Genomic DNA, 20176 nt, shown 5'->3' with positions numbered 1-20176 from the left:
CACTCAACCATCTCATCTTCTGTCACCCTCTTCTCCTTTTGCCCTCAGTCTTTCCCAGCATCAGGATCTTTTCTAATGAGTCGGCTCCTTGCTCGTTAGGAGTGAGGTGATCAAAGTATTGGAGCTTCAGCTTCAGGACCAGTCCTTCCAATGAATATTCAGGGTTGATTTCCTTTAGGATTAACTGGTTTGATCTCCTTACTGTCCAAGGGACTCTCAACAGTCTTCTCCAGCACCACAGTTTGAAAGCATCAATTCTTTGGTGCTCAGCCTTCTTTATGGTCCAACTCTCACATCCATGCATGACTACTAGAAAAACCATAGCTTTGACTGTCCGGACCTTTGTTGGCAAAGTGATGTCTCTGCTTTTTTTTTTTTTTTTTTTTTTTTATGTTTCTGCTTTTGAATATGCTGTCTAGGTTTGTCATAGCTTTTCTTCCAAGGAGCAACCTATGTCTTATACCTTATTAAAAAATTAACTCACTTCTAAGAATCTACCCAAAAGAACTGAAGACAGGTATTCAAATAAAAACCTGTGCATGAAATGTTCAAAGCTGTATTACTCACAATAGCCAAAAGGTGAAAACACTCCAAATGTTCATCAACTGATGAATGGATAAACAATAACTGTAGTGTAGCCATATATGGAATATTTATCCATAAAAGAAATGAAGTATTGATACATCTACAATATGAATGAACCTCAAAAACATTAGCTAAGTGAAAGAAGCCAGACACAAAAGGCCACATGTTTTACAATTTCACTTATATGAAACATACAGAATGGGCAAATTCACGGTACGGAAAGTAGACTGATGACTGGAAGGGGTGGGAGTCGGGGGAGAAATGGGGAGCGACTGCTTAATGGGTACTGGGTTTCTGTTTGAGATGATGAAAAAGTTCTGGATCTAGATGGTGGGGATGGCTGTACAGTATTATGAATGTACTTAGTGCCACTGAATTATATACTTTGAATGGCAAATTTTATGTTATACATATTTTACCATGATAAAAAATTAACTCAAAACAGAAACTACAAATCATTTAGGAAAAAAATCTTCAGGATCTAGGCCCAGGCAGTGTTCACAGATTTGACACCAAAACATGATCCATAAGAGAAAAACTGACAAATTGAGCTTCCCCTCAATTTTAAATATTTATCTGCAAAAGACACCGTTAAGATGAAAAGACAAGCTATATGCCATGACAAAATATTTGCAAACCACACATCTGACAGAGGACTAGAATGTATAATATATAACAAACTCTCAAAACTCAGAAGTAAAAAGAAATCAAACAATTCAATTAGAAAATGGGCAAAAAGACAGGAACAGCCATTTCACTGAAAAGGATACATGGTAGAAAAGCACATGAAAAGATGTTTAACATCATTAGTTATTACTGATAGTAGACCACATACAGGACTGAGTGAGAAATGTGTGCTCAGAGGTGCCCAACTCTTCTGCGACCCCATGGACTGCAGCCTGCCAGGCTCTTCTGTTGTGGGATTTCTCAGGCAATTAATACTGGAGTGGGTTGCCATTTCCTTCTCCAGGGGACCTTCCAGACTCACGGACTGAACCCATGTCTCCTACTTTGGCAGGCAGATTCTTTACCACTGAGCCACCTGAAAAGCCAGTAGTTATTAGGGAAACACAAATTAAAATCAACTACACAGGGGGACGGCGCCACGCGGGGGCCGAGCAGGACGCGGCGGCGGGACGCTCCGGGGAGGCCCGGGCAGCCGATGGTTTTGACGAAGTATCTTAAGGTTGCCGGCCCATCCCCTCTTCTCCTGCTACCTCTTGTCCTCCCCCCCCTCCCCATCACCACCACCCTGGCTTCCCTCCCTCATGACCGCCTGGATCCTCCTTCCTGTCAGCCTGTCAGCATTCTCCATCACTGGCCTATGGACTGTGTATGCCATGGCCGTGATGAACCACCACGTGTGCCCCGTGGAGAACTGGTCTTACAACGAATCTTGCTCTCCTGACCCCACGGAGCAAGGGGGCCCCAAGACCTGCTGCACCCTGGATGACATCCCCCTCATCAGCAAGTGTGGCTCGTACCCCCCTGAGAGCTGCCTCTTCAGCCTCATTGGCAACCTGGGTGCTTTCATGGTGGCCCTGATCTGCCTCCTGCGCTATGGGCAGCTCCTGGAGCAGAGCCGTCATTCCTGGGTCAACACCACAACGCTCATCACAGGCTGCACCAATGCTGCGGGTCTGGTGGTGGTGGGAAACTTCCAGGTGGACCACGCTAAGTCTCTGCACTATGTCGGAACCGGTGTAGCCTTCACTGCTGGCCTGCTCTTCGTTTGCCTGCACTGTGCCCTCTCCTACCACGGGGCCACGGCCCCCCAGGACCTGGCTGTGGCCTACCTGCGGATTGTGCTGGCAACCATCGCCTTTGTCACTCTGATCCTCAGTGGGGTCTTCTTCATCCACGAGAGCTCTCAGCTGCAGCATGGGGCAGCCCTGTGTGAGTGGGTGTTCGTCATTGACATTCTCATCTTCTACGGCACCTTCAGCTATGAGTTTGGGGCGGTCTCCTCGGACACACTGGTGGCCGCGCTGCAGCCCACCCCTGGCCGGGCCTGCAAGTCCTCTGGGAGCAGCAGCACCTCCACCCACCTCAACTGTAGTCCTGAGAGTGTCGCCATGATCTGAGGTCTGGGGAGAGTGGCTGGCCCTGCCTCCGCAGCTCCCCGCATCTCCTTTGCATTTCTTTTGTACCAAAAAAACCCGATTTTGTGAAAAGTATTCTGCTGGGACACAGGCTGCCTCACTCCTGGAGGAGGGGCCATCCCACACCTGTGCCATAGAGGAGCGGGCCTCTTGGCAGGCTGCCCAAGCCACACAGCCCGCTCCCCACACCGCAGTGTTGTCTTTGTTTTAAAGGTCACGTGTCATTCACCCAGCCAGCCCTTCAGGTGCCTTCTACTCCCTCAGTGCCAAGGCTGGACCACTGGGGTCTCCTGCTGCAGGAATTGGGGGCTGGGAACAGCGAGAGGGCTACCAGTCTCGGGGGTGGGGGTGAGCACTCCTTAGTCTATGGGAAGGCCCCCTATGGGCCCACTGAACTGCACTGGGATTCTTCACTCTGCCCCTTTCTTTAGGGCAAATAACACAGCAGAACCACGTGGGTATTTTAGTACTTTTTTTTTATATATATCTATTAAAAGAATTCTAATTTGCAAAAAAAAAAAAAAAAATAAATAAAATCAACTACACAGGTCCTGGTCCCAGAAAGGCTAAAACAAACAAAAAATAATGATAATCTTAAATGCTGGAGAGGGTACAGAGAAACTGGATCCCTTGCACCTTGATAGTGGGAACATAAAATGGTAAGCAATTTCAGCAAACGTTTGGTATTTTAAAAAACAAAACATGCAACTATGAAATGATTCAACAATTGATCTCCTGGTCATTTAATCAAAAAAAAAAAAAGGAGAACATAAGTTCACACAATGTCACAGTCTGTATACAAATGTTCACAGTAGTTTTTGTTGTAACAATCAAAGACTAGAAACAATCTAGATATCCTTTGACACATGAATGATGAAACAAACTGTGGTATATCCATACTAGAAAATATTATACACACAATAAAACGGAATGAATTACTGACACACATAATAGCTTGAATAAATCTCTAGTGAATCACAATTGAGTTAAAAAAAAAAAAGCCAATTCCAAAAGATTACATACAGCATGATTTCATTTATATCATGTTCTTTGAATGACAAAGTTATAGGAGTGGGGGATAGATTCGTGGCTGTGGAGGGAGAGAGGAGTACACAGGAGGAAGGAAGGCATGCAGGGTTATAAAAGGAGAGATCCTTGTGGTGATGGAACTCTTTTCTGTCCTGACTACGGTGGTGGATACATGAACATACACATGAGATAAAACTGCACAGAACTAAACTCACAAACATACATACAAGTGACTTACAAGCAAAACTGAAAATCTGAATAAGACGAATGGATTACCACAATGTCAATATCCTGACTGTGATATTACACTATGGTTTTATAAGATGTCACCACTGAGGGAAAGTAAATGAAGGGTGGGGCTTCCCCATTGGCTCACAAGGTAAAGAATCTGCCTGCAATGCAGTAAATCCTGTATTCAATCCCTGGGTCAGGAAGATCCCCTGGAAAAGGGAATGTCTACCCACTGCAGTATTCCTGCCTGGAGAATTCCATGGGCAGAGGAGCCTGAAGGGCTACGGTCCATGGCGTCACAAAGAGTTGGACATGACTGAGCGATTAATACTACTTCAAGATGAAGGGTACACAGGGTCTCTGTATTCTTATAATTGCATGCGAATCTATGATTATCTCAAACTTTGAAAATTTAAGTTTAAAAAGGCCATTCCATAATGATGGAAAAAGTCAAATTGCTAGTTTCTATTTTACATAAAAATGTGATCAACTCTACAGCAGAATAAACCTTACATTGTAGTCATTTTTTGGATATTTTCTGTACCAGAATGTATTTTAAAAGCAGTTCTGTCAATACAACTAAACTGAATATGAATAAAAACACATACATTCCATTAGCATCAACTGGTCACTGAAAAATACTTCTCATGATGATTAGAGTAACTTTGAAATTTATCATCTGGTTACATAGTAATTTACTCAAATTAAGGTCAGTCAGAATATGAAGCCCCCAGCAGAAAATAAAATATTGTAAAAAGCATTTAATGGATACTGTTCAGATTTCACTACTAGTCTTTATAAACCAGGGGACATAGCGAGTGGAAATACTAACTCAACTGTTGGTTCTGTTAAGGAAATGTAAAAAATCTTGCTGTGGTCGGATCAATTTAATATTATTGCTTTCTATGAGACATAAAGTCACTGAGAAGTAGCTTGTTTCAGGTCCAAGAGCTAGCAAGTGGTAGATCAGGGATTTAAATTTACTTTGTTGATTCAGTTCAGTCGCTCAATTGTGTCTGACTCTTTGCAATCCCATGGACTGCAGCACGCCAGGCTTCCCTGTCCATCACCAACTCCTGGAGTTTACTCAAACTCAAGTCCATTGAGTCGGTAATGCCATCCAACCATCTCATCCTCGGTAGTCCCCTTCTCCTCCCACTTTCAATCTTTCCCAGCATCAGGGTCTTTTCAGATGAGTTGGTTTTTCGCATCAGGTGGCCAAAGTACTGGAGTTTCAGCTTCAACATCAGTCCTTCCAATGAATATTCAGGACTGATTTCTTTAGGATGAGCTGGTTATATCTCCTTGCAGTCCAAGGGACTCTCAAGAGGCTTCTCCAACACCACAGTTCAAAAGCATCAATTCTTCGGTGCTCAGCTTTCTTTATAGTCCAACTCTCACATCTGTAAATGACTACTGGAAAAGCCATAGCCTTGACTAGATGGACCTTTGTTGGCAAAGTGATGTCTCTGCTTTTTAAGAAGCTGTCTAGGCTGGTTATAACTTTTCTTCCAAGGAGCAAGCATCTTTTAATTTCATGGCTGCAATCACCATCTGTGGTGATTCTGAAGCTCCAAAATATAGTCTGTCCCTGTTTTACTGTTTCCCCATCTATTTCCCATGAAGTGATGGGACCAGATGTCATGATCTTAGTTTTCTGAATGTTGAGTTTTAAGCCAACTTTTTCACTCTCCTCTTTCACTTTCATCAAAAGTCTCTTTAGCTCTTCGCTTTCTGCCATGAGGGTGGTGTCATCTGCATATCTGAGGTTATTTCTCCTGGCAATCTTGATTCCAGCTTATGCTTCATCCAGTCGAGGTCTTCTCACGGTGTACTCTGCATATAAGTTAAATAAGCAGGGTGACAATATGCAGCCTTGACATATTCTTTTCCCGATTTGGAACCAGTCTGTTGTTCCATGTCCAGTTTTAACTGTTGTTTCTTGACCTGCATACAGATTTCTCAGGAGGCAGGTCAGGTGGTATGGTATTCCCATCTCTTTCAGAATTTTCCACAGTTTGTTGTGATCCACACAGTCAAAGGCTTTGGCATAGTCAATAAAACAGAAGTAGATGTTTTTTTGAAATTCTCTTGATTTTTTGATGATCCACTGGATGTTGGCAACTTGATCTCTGGTTCCTCTGCCTTTTCTAAATACAGCTTGAACATCTGGAAGTTCACGGTTCATATATTGGTGAAGCCTGGCTTGGAGAATTTTGAGCATTACTTTGCTAGTGTGTGAGATGAGTGCAACTGTGCAGTAGTTTGAGCATTGCCTTTCTTTGGGACTGGAATGAAAACTGACCTTTTCCAGTCCTGTGGCCACTGGGAAGTTTTCCAAATTTGCTGGCATATTGAGTGCAGCACTTTCACAGCATCATCTTTTAGGATTTGAAATAGCTCAAATGGAATTCCATCACCTCCACTAGATTTGTTCTATGTGATGCTTCCTAGGGCCCACTTGACTTCGCATTCCAGGATGTCTGTTTGTTGATTAGAGAAGATTAACGCCCAGGGTCTTAATCACAAGTCAGATTCAGGCAGGGGTAACTAGTAGTTTCTTTTCAAATGCTAATTCAAGCCACTATTCAGTGGCACTGAGGGGTTGAAAAGATTTTACTCAGGTCCCAGAAGAAATACCAGAATTGCCATGGCTTAGAAGAGAGTCAGCATCTTCACCAATATGGAGCCCTAAGGAAGCATGTTTAAAGGGAAGTAAGTAGTAGATTCTAGTTTCTCTTAACTCTGAACAACTAATTCTAAGCATAAAGGTTTCTGCTTCTGGGTGATATTTAAAACAACTCAGTTCTAGGACTCCTTTTCTTTAAAAGTAACCAATCCTATTACACAGTCATGTTTTCTACCACTTCAGAACAATATGACAGCACAAACCAGTTTGAACTCCACTGATGGGAAAAATAGTCTTTCAACAATGTTCTTCGAATTGAAAATGAGGCAGAAAACAGATTTTAAAAAGGTAATATTATAAAACACTATGGGTTTTCCTCTGGATATGCAGATTAGAAACAATATATCAAATATAAACAAAGTTCTAGCTTTAAAAATCTCATCCAAATATTTATGCAGTAACTAGTATGTATGTTTAAAGAACATTAGGTTCAAGTCATAATTAGATGAAACATTTTGGAATGATGGCTTTTGAACTTTTAAAAAATGGCGATCTACAATAAGAAATATATTTTATATTGTAATCACATACAAATACATGAGATGTATAACTGAAACAAATTCAGGACATGATACTAATACTTTCCCTTCAGTTCAGTTCAGTCCAGTCGCTCAGTCGTGTCGGGACTCTGCGACCCCATGAATTGCAGCACGCCAGGCCTCCCTGTCCATCACCAACTCCCGGATATGTGGTATATTCTGATATTTTCTATCTTAATCTCTTCCTTTAGAAAAATGTTGGTCAAATTTATTCATGATCTACTATTAAGTTGTAATCTACAGTTTGAAAAACACTGCCCTAGGCACTCTTAAGTCATGGTCAGATAAGAAATAGAAAGGAAAAGTGTGTGTGAGAGAGAGGAGGGAGGGAGATCGGGGGAAGAATATGTGCTAGAGAGATGGAAGGGAATAAGAAGTGATTCTTTGATTTTTTTTTAACAATAATATTTATGGCAGATTATAGCAATGAGATACTAGTGCTTTGAGGAATAACTAAATTTTCCTGCATTTGAATACTTAGAAAGTATTGTCCGTGTTATTTAATAACAGGGGTTTTTTTCCCTTCATTTTTTCTTGACTCACAGCTACTTCCACTTCACTTTTTGAGATCTCTCTGCTTATGTTTGTAGTCCCCACAAGGACAGAGTACTCCACAGCAGCGGCTGAATTGAATTATTTTACTATATCACAACTCCTTCCAAATCAATCTGGTTTGTGTTACTTCTAGGCTGGGAACGGTAAAAACAATCCTATGAAAAGTTATTACTTATAAAAAGTCTTTCCAAACTTGAAATTCTTGGTACTTTTAACAGCTTTCTCCAGAACATAAGCAAAAAGATGGGTGTACTTTTCAAGTACCAGGCCCATTGTTTCATATTTAAAACAACAATCAAATATATGCCAAGACTTCAAAGCAGCATATTTGGTTAACAACAACAATAACAAATGCTGGTTTATTTAGTTTTTCTTGATGAAAGTTACTATAAAATTGTGAACATATTTATAGTTCTAGAAAACAACTTAGACTCTGCATAAACTATGACAAGCCACATCAGATCCACCAGTGCAGTTTTTATTCATCTTACACTGTAAAATACATGAATTACTTTCAACTGCTAGCCAAAATTTTATATACAAATGACATGGAAATTGATAGATATGGAAAACTGAACTAGAAGTAGATAAAAGCCAAGGGAAAAAAAAAAAAAAAGCTATTGAGTGGCACTGAGTAATAGATGGCACTTTCTAAATGCCCAAATGGAAGAAGATTTAATTAGCCTATGAAGCATTGTGATCTTATCGCTATAATGGCTACTGATTCTGAGAGTTCTCTTGGAGTATTTCAGACTAGAATCAATGAACACATTTTACTGATAAGAGGAAACTACACGCAGAAGTGTTGAGCAATTTTTCTAAAGCTACAATGCTCAAGTATGAGATACTGCTATAAAATTATATTAACATTAGTAATACCATATCAATCACAGAGAGCCCCATGGTCAAAATTTATGCCTCAAATGAAATATAAGAAAAAAACAAGGCCCACCATACACAAGTATTTTATAAATACTATTGACTGAGAGGAACAGGCTATAAAGAAAGCCTAAAAATCCTAGTGCTTATAAATGGACTTAATGTTATGATTGTCTGTCTAGCATGCACAGAAAAGTAGATGCACAAATGAGGTAGCTGTATAGTGGTGCTTTGCATGACTGAAATGACCTAACACATTTTCTTTAAAAATAACTAGACTTTTAAAAATTAAATTATGTAAAGTTTAAAAATAAAATAAAATTAAAAAAAAAATTTAACTCGGGAAAAAAAGAAGTATCTACTAACGTATTACTAGTAAATTAAGGCTCTTTTTCATTTTAATTCTTTACAGGCTTTGAAGCAAAAATTAAGAGAACAGCCAGTCCAAATCTCTAGTTTTCTAGATTAGATAACTAATGAAAGAGGTCTTCATTCAGAGACATGCCCAAGATTATACACCTAACACCATCAGGGTGATCTAAGTTCTCCTAGCTCTTTATGCAACACAATATTGCTTCCTCATTAGTTGGCCTTCTTTTCTATCAGTACTCAGCAACCCAGATAAATAAGATACATAAGAACAAGGAGTATTAGGAGATGGGCAGACCAAGAAGTTTAATAAGATAGGCAAAGATGAGTAGTATCATAAAATATCACAGAACATTCCATACAATTTTGATTTTCAAACAAAGAGGAACTAATTAACACATGTGGGGTAAGGGTCCTTAAACTGGCTCAAGTCCATATGAGAATACCACCACCTGGGCAATGATTACTCTTTTGGAAGTTGTAATTGTTACCTAACAGATAACTGTTATGTCGTAATTAGAATTATCAGAATGACATTGACTGTGCCCTGGGTTAACAATAAATTATGTTCAGGTTTACATTTGTATCTCTAAAGTTAATTTAGCATCACTTGAAAAAAACTTGAGGGCCTTTAACTGTGTTCAGTGTTCAGTGAATTGAACTGTGTTCAATTCAGTTGCTCAGTCGTGTCCAACTCTTTGCGATCCCATGGAGTGCAGCACGCCAGGCTTCTCCCTGTCCATTACCAACTCCCGGAATTTACTTAAACTCATGTCCATTGAGTCAGTGATGCCATCTAACCATCTCATCTGATGTATAATGAAGCAAATCCATCCTCAGAAAAAAATTATGTTGGCAGTAATTCCACTGTGTAGATTAAAAAAAAAAAAACAACCCTGAGATTTAGCAATTTGCTTTGGACTACCAAACAAGGAATTAACTCACAGTTATAGATCTTAATTAGGTGTGGAAGAATGGACCAAAAAGATGGAACATCTCATTTCCTAGAAGTACATACAGCTACTACAAACTTAATTATTGTTTTTCTTTACTGGGCACCTGAAAATATATTCTAGAATTACAATACTCAGCTCCAAAACAGAAATGATAAATATTCTCAAAGTAGTAAAGTGAAAAAGTCTTGTATGGCTACCAAAAACTGGTATAAATTTAATTCTCTGTGGCCTATTGCCAAAATCCTAAAACTGATCCAAATCATTCTTAAATTTCTGAATCCTTTTTCTGTTCTTCTGAAATGACTCCTATTGCTGTTTTTTAGTCACTAAGTTGTGTCCAACTCCTTTGAGACTCCATGAACTATAGCCTGCTAGGCTCCTCTGTCCACGGGGTTTTCCAGGCAAGAATACTGGTGTGGGTTTCCATTCCCTTCTCCAGGGGATCTTCCTGACTCAGGGACTGAACTGGTGTCTCCTGCATTGGCAGGCGGATTCTTCATCAGTGAACCACCTGGGAAACCTTACTTCTGTTGAGTACACCTTTAAAATAAAACTATAAACTCTAAGCTTCAACACAAAAGTCTAGGAAACAATGAATCTACAGTTGATCAGGAAAAGATACTATTGATTTGGGCCTGAGTTAAAAATTCAACTTAACTCAAAAAACTAAAATAGAATACCATATGACCCAGCAATTCCAATTCCGGGTATATATCCAGAAAAACAAAAACACTGATTGAAAAGATACATGCACCCCAATGTCCAAAGCAGCACTATTTATACACACAAGATTCAGAAGCAACCCAAGTGCCAGACAAATGAATAAAGAAGATGTGGTGCATAGATATACAATGAAATACTACTCAGTCATGAGGGAAAAAAATTAAATTCTACCATGTGCAGCAATATGGATGGATCTGGAGAATATTAACCTTAGTGAAATAAGTCAGAGAAAGACAGCTACTGTACGACATCACTTATATGTGCAATCTAAAGAAAAAAAGTACATGCAAAACAGAAACAGACTCACACATGTAGAAACAAACCAGTGGTTACCAAAGGTGGGAGAGGAGGAGGGAGCAGATCAGGGGACTGGAGTTAAGAGGTAACCATCTACTATGTATAAAACAGATAAACAACAAGGGATTTTGTTTAACTTCTTGTAAATTGCAAAATTTTAAAATTGTAAATTGTAAAAATTGTATTTTTGTACAATTATATTGTATAGCACAGGAAATTATAGTCATATCTTATAATAACTTTTAATGGAGTATAATCTGTAAAAATAGGGAATCACTATGTTGCACACCTGAAATTAATATTGTAAATCAACTATACATCAATTTAAAAAAATCTATCTTAAAGTCAAGGAAAACAATGCCAACAATAATAAAACAAACTAATAACAGTAACAACAACGCTTCATGTTTCTAAGGGTCTTGTACTTAATGGAAACTGACAGCTGGCTCAGCATACATTAAAAAAACCGACAAAAGGAACGTATCAGTTGGAGAGCACAGCTATGGGAGTATTTTGGCTTCAAACTGTTTTATAAATAAATGTAATGCTTCTAACTAAGATAAACTATTTTCTCAAACATGAAAAATATATCCTGTGCTTGAATAACTGGAACACAGAGTAGTTCTATATAATCATAATACATGTTGTTCAAGTAGGTCCTTGCTGGGTTACACTGAGCAGGGTGATTCAAAGACTAAAGACATTCACTGTTGGACAAACAAAATGAATCTAATTTCTTTCTCACTAAGGTATTAACAGTTGATGAAGAATATTTCATTGATCAACATTACCTGTTTAAAGGAACAGTGAGCTGGTCTTCTGTATTTGAAGAGTAGGGGCTGTGGAAAAGAGAGAAAGTCACTTGCTTAGACATTGCTGCTGCTAAGTCGCTTCAGTCGTGTCCGACTCTGTGCGACCCCATAGACGGCAGCCCACCAGGCCCTGCCATCCCTGGGATTCTCCAGGCAAGAACACTGGAGTGGGTTGCCATTTCCTCCTCCAATGCATGAAAGTGCAAAGTGAAAGTGAAGTCGCTCAGTCGTGTCCGACCCTCAGCGACCCCATGGACTGCAGCCTACCAGGCTCCTCAGTCCATGGGCTTTTCCAGGCAAGAGTACTGGAGTGGGGTGCCATTGCCTTCTCCTAGACATTGCTAGGACTGGAAAAAATGTTCGTCAGTAAACTGAAAAAAAAAAAAAAACTCATTATAAATAGGTCAAATTGACCAGTTCTAATGGGCATGCAAGGGACAGAGTTACAAACTTGAAGACATGAACTAAAAGTTCAGAAGAAGTGTAATTTCCTGAAGCCTAAACTTAAATCACTTTTTAGGCTTAGCTCAAATTGCTCCCAACATGAATCATTTGAAAAAGCAAATATAAAACTGATTTTAAATATAAATATATATATATATATATATATATTCCTGTAAAATGATGAGTAAAACAACCAGAGAGAGAGGAACTCTCTTAAGTATCTTACAGAATTCAAAAACACATGGCCTCGGTGCCTATACCCTCCTTTCTACAAAATATGATGAACGTTCTGTATCTGTCCCTTCAGTCATCATTTGTCTTCAACATGAAGTGTATTTGGAAATGGTTAGGAAAAAACCATAAGGTGGATTTTTTTTTCCCCCCTAAGAGAAAGTTGACAGAGACTAGTGGATTGATTACTCAAATGTGCCTCTAAGACATTTAGTTTCTGTTATTAAGTCCCCTGGTATCAGTGAAAATTTTTAAATTGAGATCCAGGAAACTATCCAAAACCTGACAGCTCATGATAAATGAGAGGTTTTAAAAAGTGGAATCACTGGAGATTATGATTTTTAAAGAAAGAGGCACTGCTCTCAGTTTCTGGAGATACCTTAAATCTTTGGCTCTTTACTATTTAGTCCTGGAAAAAAGCTTAAAAAAAAAAATTTATTCGTGCAGCACTGAGCTTGAAAAATTTAAAGTTGCCACTTTTGACATTTTCTTGAGAGGAATGTTTGAGGAAAATTCACTCTTACCTATTTCTGCATATCTCCTCTGAAACCTCAGGAAAATTTTTCCAAAGTGAGTATCAGAATACAAGTTATATATAAAACTTAACTCCTTCAAATTCCAACCTTACATATACCTATTTTTTAAAAAATTCTGAACTCAAGAAATTCTAGTTCCTCATTCTGAAGAGATGCAAACGGTCCTACAAAAGTTCATTACAGTATTAAAAACAAGTTGAATTTGCAAAATAAAACATTCACCCAAAAGGCTGGTCTAGAAAACTGAGTTGTTATTGTAGATGGTGCTTCTAATGTCCATTCCTAATGTCATCACTGTGACCAGTGGAGACAGGAGGAAGGCTGACACAGAAAATATGAGGCAAGGTTTCTTATTTTAAAAATTGAAAGGAAAACATACAGAAAATGTTAAAGAACCCAAAGTATGAGTTAGTTCCAAGAATTCATTTTGTTCTACTATTTCAGGTATCTCAACTAAGGATTTATGAATTTTATGATTATAAATTATAAAATACAGCTGTAAAAAGTCAATCCAAAAGCTGTAGGTAACTCAATACATAGCTCCTGCAAAGAAATCTGATTTGAAGAAGTTCCTCCCACCAGATTTTGGATGGTTAAGTAGGATTTCAAGATCATCACAACCTCATCTGTTTTCTTTCTATGGAAAGTCTAAGACTGAGTCATGAAAATGTAATTTATTAAGCACAGGTAATAATGGGGCTTCCCAGGTGGCTCAGTGGTAAGGAACCCACCTGCCAATGCAGGAGATGCATTCGGTTCGATCGGGTTCAATCCCTGGGTCAAGAAGATTCCCCTGGAGGAAATCCACAGAAGTATTCTTGCCTGGGAAATCCCATGGACAGGGGAGCCTGGTGGGCTGCTGTCCAGGAGGTCGCAAAGAGTCAGACATGACTGGAGCAACTGAGCACACACAGGCACACACAGGTAAGAGTACTTGAAAATCATTTCCAAAAATACTGGTCATAACCTGTCATTCAGAACTCCGATAATGGTTTTAAATGAAAGTCCATGAAAAGAGATGTTTATCAACCACAAAATTTTTTTTTAATTTTTTAAATCTATTTCTGTGGAACTATTATTTTCAAATGAATTATGCTTTAAATCTAAAAATTTTTACTACATACTGTACTGGGTTGAATAGTATCCCCTAAAATTCATATCATTACCTAAGACTGTGACTTTATTTGAAAATAAGGTTTTAATTTGTAATCAAATTAAAATGAGGTCATAAAGATTAGTGTCTTTATAAGAAAAAACTGAGATGTAGACACAAAGACACACAAGGGAAAAAGCCACGTGATGATGGAGGCACAGACTGAAGTGATGCAGCCACAAGCCTAGGAGCACCAAAGACTGCCAGCAACTACCACAGGCTAGAAGACAGACACAAAACGGATTTTCCCTCAGAGCCACCACAAGAAACCAATCCTGCTGACACCCTAATTTTGGACTTCTGGGCTCAAGAACCGTATGAGAATAAATTTCTGTTGTTTTCAGCCACTCATTTTGTGGTACTTTGTTATGGTAGCCCTAGGAAACTAACATACATACTGTTCCAATGGAATTTCCATCCTAATAACACCTATTTTAGGAGGCATTTTACCATCACAACAGTGGGGGAGGACAGCACATGTTTGCAAAATCAAAGTCAGCTCTTTAGGAATGACAGAAATCAAAACAGCAAGCCAAATGACATTTGATATAAGGGCAATGCAACATAAATGTCTTCCACGATGGCATGATTTTCACAAACTATCACAATGTTAGACAGAGAAACACCATTCCCGAGAAAATCTGAAGCAAAAAGATAAGAATGTTCCTGTTATGTCAGATTCTGAACAGAAATTTCTTTGTAAAACTCCATGAAGATTCACAATGAACATCAACCACAAGTGAAAGATGCAGTGGGCGCTACTGGTTCCATCACAGCTGAAACAGTTAAGGCAGTTATCAAGTTATAAAACATTTCAGTCTGATGGAATGTCTTTTCATTAAGCAAGAGTGAATTTAAAAAGGCATTCACTCACTTTCATCAGGTTTCCTGTCATGTGTACATACAAGCTGCATTTCTGCCCTTTTCCCCACATTCAGTTCAGTTCAGTTGCTCAGTCATGTCCGACTCTTTGTGACCCCATGAATCGCAGCACGCCAGGCCTCCCTGGTCCATCACCAACTCCCGGAGTTCACTCAGACTCACGTCCATCGAGTCAGTGATGCCATCCAGCCATCTCATCCTCTGTCGTCCTCTTCTCCTCCTGCCCCCAATCCCTTCCAGCATCAGAGTCTTTTCCAATGAGTCAACCACGAGGTGGCCAAAACACTGGAGTTTCAGCCTCAGTATCATTCCTTCCAAAGAAATCCCAGGGCTGATCACCTTCAGAATGGACTGGTTGGATCTCCTTGCAGTCCAAGGGACTCTCAAGAGTCTTCTCCAACACCACAGTTCAAAAGCATCAATTCTTTGGCGCTCAGCTTTCTTCACAGTCCAACTCTCACATCCATACATGACCACTAGAAAAACCATAGCCTTGACTAGACCCTAAACCCTAACCTGTAGATTCAGCATCATGCCAAGCTCTGGGGGCCCACAGGATTACAAGAAACCTTAAGAAACTAGTTTAGCAGCTCAGCATCAGGTTAGACCTGCTGCTGCTGCTCTCACTCTGATGTTTGACTTTCACTTTAGCAATACTTTTATCGGATTATTAATAATCAAACTCTGTTCTCTCTTAGCCATTCCACTCACTCAAAAGTGAAAGTGTTAGTTGTTCAGTTGGGTCCAACTCTTTGCCACCCCATAGACTGTAGCCCGCCAGGCTCCTCTGTCCATGGAATTCTCCAGGCAAGAATACTGGAGTGGGTTGCCATTCTCTTCTCCAGGGGATCTTCCTGACCCAGGGACTGAACCTGGGTTTACCTGCATTGCAGGCAGATCCTTTACCGTTTGAACCACCAGGGAATCTCTTTCTTGCTTTTCTATCAGGTAACTCCAAAATACTTTCAAAAGTATTTTAAGTATTTCTAAAGACCCTCTTTCCCAGATTTTAGTCTTAGATCCTTCTATCAGTTCTACTGTTCCCTGAGGTAACCTAATAGCACAAATCTTGACTTTTAGCAGGGGACTGCTGATGCCATGCAGACTTCCCCGGTTTTAATTCCCATCCAGACTTCTACCAATGGCCACCCTTTCCAAATCACCCTGTTCCTATGCTCTGCCTACAGGCCAGGGTTTGAAACCTACTGTCCAACCTCCCTTACACTAATAGTCTTACACCTGGGCTTTTTCCTACTGCCTGTTTCGAGGAATCTGTCCTGTCCTCAAGGGTCTTGCCTGGATTCCAAATCTGAATGGCATTCAGCCATTCCAACTCTGTTACTAACACCATCCTTCTTAGTAATTTAGCTTTTGCATTTTCCCATTAAACAAATTACACCAGAAGTTTTAAAAACACAATTTTTGAATGTTTTTATGAGGAGGTGAGGGGTAATGGCCAGTAGTCAACACTTCCTGAGCATCTTGTATTACCTAACATTGTTTTAAGAAGGTGGCATATTTTAACTCATTTAATCCTCGTAATAACCTTAGGCAGGTAGATGCTATTACCACACTCAGTTTACAAACAAAGAAATAGCATATTAAAGTTACATGTCCAAGGTCACACACCAGTGAGCATGTAGCTATGATATAAACTCAAGCATATGGGCTCCAGAACCTACACTATGTTGCATCTTGACCTTTTACTATACCTGTCCCCATCACTCAACTGCAAGGTTTTCAGATTTTGAGTCATTTCAAATTTATACCTAGTTAAGCTCCTTTGGTAAATGTTTCCAACTCCTCCTCTATCTACTCAGCTCCAAATCCAAGTCCCCACCTCTAGTGTGAACCACTTGATAAGATGTATGTTTTCATAGATTGTATTTTCTTACAATCAAGTTTACCGGAGTGTAAAAGCATGAAGTACAGAGTGTGACTCTCAGGAATTTGATTATCAAGTCAATAATAAATAAGCAAAATCCCTCAATTAACTAAATTTTATCTTCTGCAAAGTATAATCTAAAACTGTAACTGTGAGCTTTAGAAAGAGGTGAGGGGAGTCCTTTGGATCCTAATGTCTAGATTACATATGCTTCATTATTTCATCTAGAACTGTGTTAGACATTTACTGCCATGCTGCTGCTGCTGCTGCTACGTCGCTTTAGTTGTGTCCGACTCTGTGCGACCCCATAGACGGCAGCCCACCAGGCCCTGCTGTTCCTGGGATTCTCCAGGCAAGAACACTTGAGTGGGTTGCCATTTCCTTCTCCCATGTGTGAAAGTGAAGTCGCTCAGTCGTGTCCAACTCTAGCGACCCCATGGACTGCAGCCTACCAGGCTCCTCCGTCCATTGTATTTTCTAGGCAAGAGTACTGGAGTGGGGTGCCATTGCCTTCTCCGATTTACTGCCATATAGGCTTGTCAATTCATTTAAAGAGGTCTAGATTCTGACCTGGTATAAAATAAGATTTAGCCTTGAGAAGTAAGCCTAGTCAGTATGAGTAAGAATCCTGAAAATGTGTGTGCACACATTTTGGTATTTTATGACAATTCATAGAAGAGAAAAGAGACTGAGATTCTTTTCAGACATGAACATTGAGAAGACTGAAGATGATGGGAAGATAAAGAGACTACCACCGAAACCTCTAATCCACAGCTAGAAACAGAGTCTTAATAAAAAGTTAAAAAAAAATGTTAAAGAAGATCTAAAAAATCTAATGTCAAATTCAGTGGAAAAGAGAAAACATTAAAACAACATCTCTAATTTATGGAGGCAAGCTTATTAAAAACAAGAGGCTGAAAAATACCTTTGTAAGGATAACAGAGAAACAACCAGCATTTATAAATCTAAATGACAACTCCTCCAAGAAATAAATACTGCCTTCCCTAATATTATCTAATTACAACCAAAAGAGGAAGAGCATCTCTAGAATTTAAAGGTGTTAAGAGTATTATTACAAAGTACTACCCTCTCATGTCTCCATAGGAAGAGACAGGTCCCAGGAGAGACTGTGACTTGCCCCAGTCCCTCAATTTATCTGACTCAAGATTTTTCTCCTTATCTAGAGCAGCATATGCTATAAAGAATGCTGATCACACGATCTCTCAATGTAAGAGAAGATTAAATATGAACAACATTTAAAAAAATATTTTAACTAAAGGTTTTGGCAATAAACTAATTTTAAAAGCTACTGTACATTAAATGTTAACTTTCATGAAAAAGAAAAATCACCTAGTGCCTCAAGCATCAGTTTCTTGAGTTTAAGGGGTTTGTAGGTATGTATCCCGGAGAAGGCAGTGGCACCCCACTCCAGTAGCCTTGCCTGGAAAATCCCAGCGATGGAAGAGCCTAGTGGGCTGCAGTCCATGGGGTTGCTAAAGGTCGGACATGACTGAAGCGACTTAGCAGCAGCAGCAGCAGCAGCAGGTATGTATCCAGGGTTAAAAACACACAAAACAGACTTTCTTGGTGTGTGCTTTCGTAAGAATTTAGAGTCATTTATACCTTTTTTAGATAATGAGAACACTTCTTTTTTAAACTTTCAAGGTAATTCACTAGGGAGAATGTATTTTATGACTCAGCTTTTTGTGCCCACTCATACATGCCTGAAGGGTCCACTTAAATTGCTTGCTATATTTTACACTCAAGCTTGGAGTAGGATTCTTGTTTTTCTGATGCTCACAAAGACTAGACTCACAGTTTAGTTCTATACAGCCTATTTAGCTGGATTTAAAGCCTGCATCAAGACTTTATTGTCAAATAAAAAGCAATCTTCATGGAGCTTGGTAACTTAAGTAGCTCTCCAGAGTTTGGTAAATGCTTTGTGTCTACTTTTGATCTCTACTGTCAGGGGAGGGTATTCTATAAAGTTGTAAAGTATTATTTTAAACATCTAAAAGGTAATACGGATACTACAATCTTGGGTTCACTGTTACATCTGAGTTAACACAAAGTTACCTACCATAATTTTCCAAACATAACCATTTTCTTAGTTATTCCCTAAAGTGTTTTTTTTTTTTTTTTTTAAAAGCATCCTGGATTCCCATCTATAAAAAAGAAATTATTCAGAATCAGACTAGGGGTTTCTAAAATTCAGGGTCTGAAAACAGGATGGAAAAAGTTTTAGGATCTCTCACCGATTTAGAGGAAAATGATGGCTCTCCCAAACAAAGCCGTTTCCCTAACTGATGCTCTGATCACCTTATTTCTCACACACTTGGAAAGTTTTCCCTGCTCATCTCCATCCAGCCGAATCTTAATCTACACCTTGCGGTCTATTAGAAAACCAACTCCTTCCATGATGGTTCCCCAGTCTCCTCCATCAGAGTTAGCCTCCCCATTCCCCCTCCCCAAAGCACTTAATCATAGTCTGTGTTGCCTCTGAATTGTTTATGTCTGTTTGCTCCAGTAACTGGGCCAACATTTTCCCTTTCTTCACTATCCACTTATATTTACTCAGTAAGGGTTTATTAAACTGAGTGAGGTGAGTAGGGCTACTGACTTATCCCATTCCCCAGTAAACTAGGGCAGAGAATCTAGAACAACTCTTGAAAACTGGGCTAATCACAGTTTGATCCGAATGGCCAGGCACCCAAGATGGCTGAGGTAGTGAGACGTGTGAAACGTCTGTAGCAGACTGAAAAGTAATCACAAAAAACTGTGAAGGTATAAAAAGAGCAATTTTAAAAAATCTATACTTAACCACTGTGTTCTGAGGCCAGATACAAATAATGCTACAAAATATCATCTTAATATAACCAAAAAAACTACTTATCCACTAATCCAGCTGTTAGATTGAGTATAAAGAGATATAAAGCACAGATCTAGGTCCTGCCCTTGAAGAATTTTTTAGTTTAACTATCGAGAATCAAAATTCTCTATCAACTACATGGAAAGAGACTGACAGTACAAGCCAGTTTATGACAAATGCCAAATGAGAGATAAATACAAGCAAGAATACTGGAGAATCCCAGGGACGGGGGAGCCTGTTGGGCTGCCGTCTATGGGGTCGCACAGAGTCGGACACGACTGAAGCGACTTAGCAGCAGCAGCAGCAGCACCAACTGCTGGGTACAAAAGCCATGACAGTTAAAAAGAACAAAGAAGAAAAAAGTGCTTTAATAATGGAGATGAACTTTTGCAGGTTTACTCTACTCACTT

General features: G+C 39.4%; 2 protein-coding genes across 9 annotated transcripts in view; one reads left to right on the top strand and one right to left on the bottom strand.

Annotated features, from left to right (window-relative positions):
- The window catches only part of ADD3 (adducin 3), a 133973-nt gene that overhangs the window by 37264 nt on the left and 76533 nt on the right, over window positions 1-20176 (bottom strand). For 4 of the 8 annotated variants that reach the window (XM_019952835.2, XM_019952836.2, XM_070780811.1 and 1 more), the window contains exon 2: window positions 11746-11793. The exons of the other annotated variants lie outside the window; for them this stretch is intronic. The gene's annotated coding sequence lies outside the window, so the exon portion shown is untranslated. The remainder of the gene's footprint in view (window positions 1-11745; window positions 11794-20176) is intronic. 8 annotated transcript variants of the gene reach the window in all.
- Window positions 1684-2762, top strand: LOC139179978 (transmembrane protein 150A). The gene has a single exon (XM_070780813.1). The coding sequence runs from the start codon at window positions 1854-1856 to the stop codon at window positions 2667-2669; it is 816 nt and encodes a 271-aa protein (XP_070636914.1). The 5' UTR covers window positions 1684-1853; the 3' UTR covers window positions 2670-2762.

This window comes from Bos indicus, chromosome 26, assembly GCF_029378745.1.
Source record: "Bos indicus isolate NIAB-ARS_2022 breed Sahiwal x Tharparkar chromosome 26, NIAB-ARS_B.indTharparkar_mat_pri_1.0, whole genome shotgun sequence".
NCBI classification, from domain to species: domain Eukaryota; kingdom Metazoa; phylum Chordata; class Mammalia; order Artiodactyla; family Bovidae; genus Bos; species Bos indicus.
This window is presented reverse-complemented; position numbering and strand designations above follow the sequence as displayed.

Coding starts and splice junctions, on each gene's coding strand:
- LOC139179978 (XM_070780813.1), top strand. CDS start 1,854: ATGACCGCCTGGATCCTCCTTCCTGTCAGCCTGTCAGCATTCTCCATC.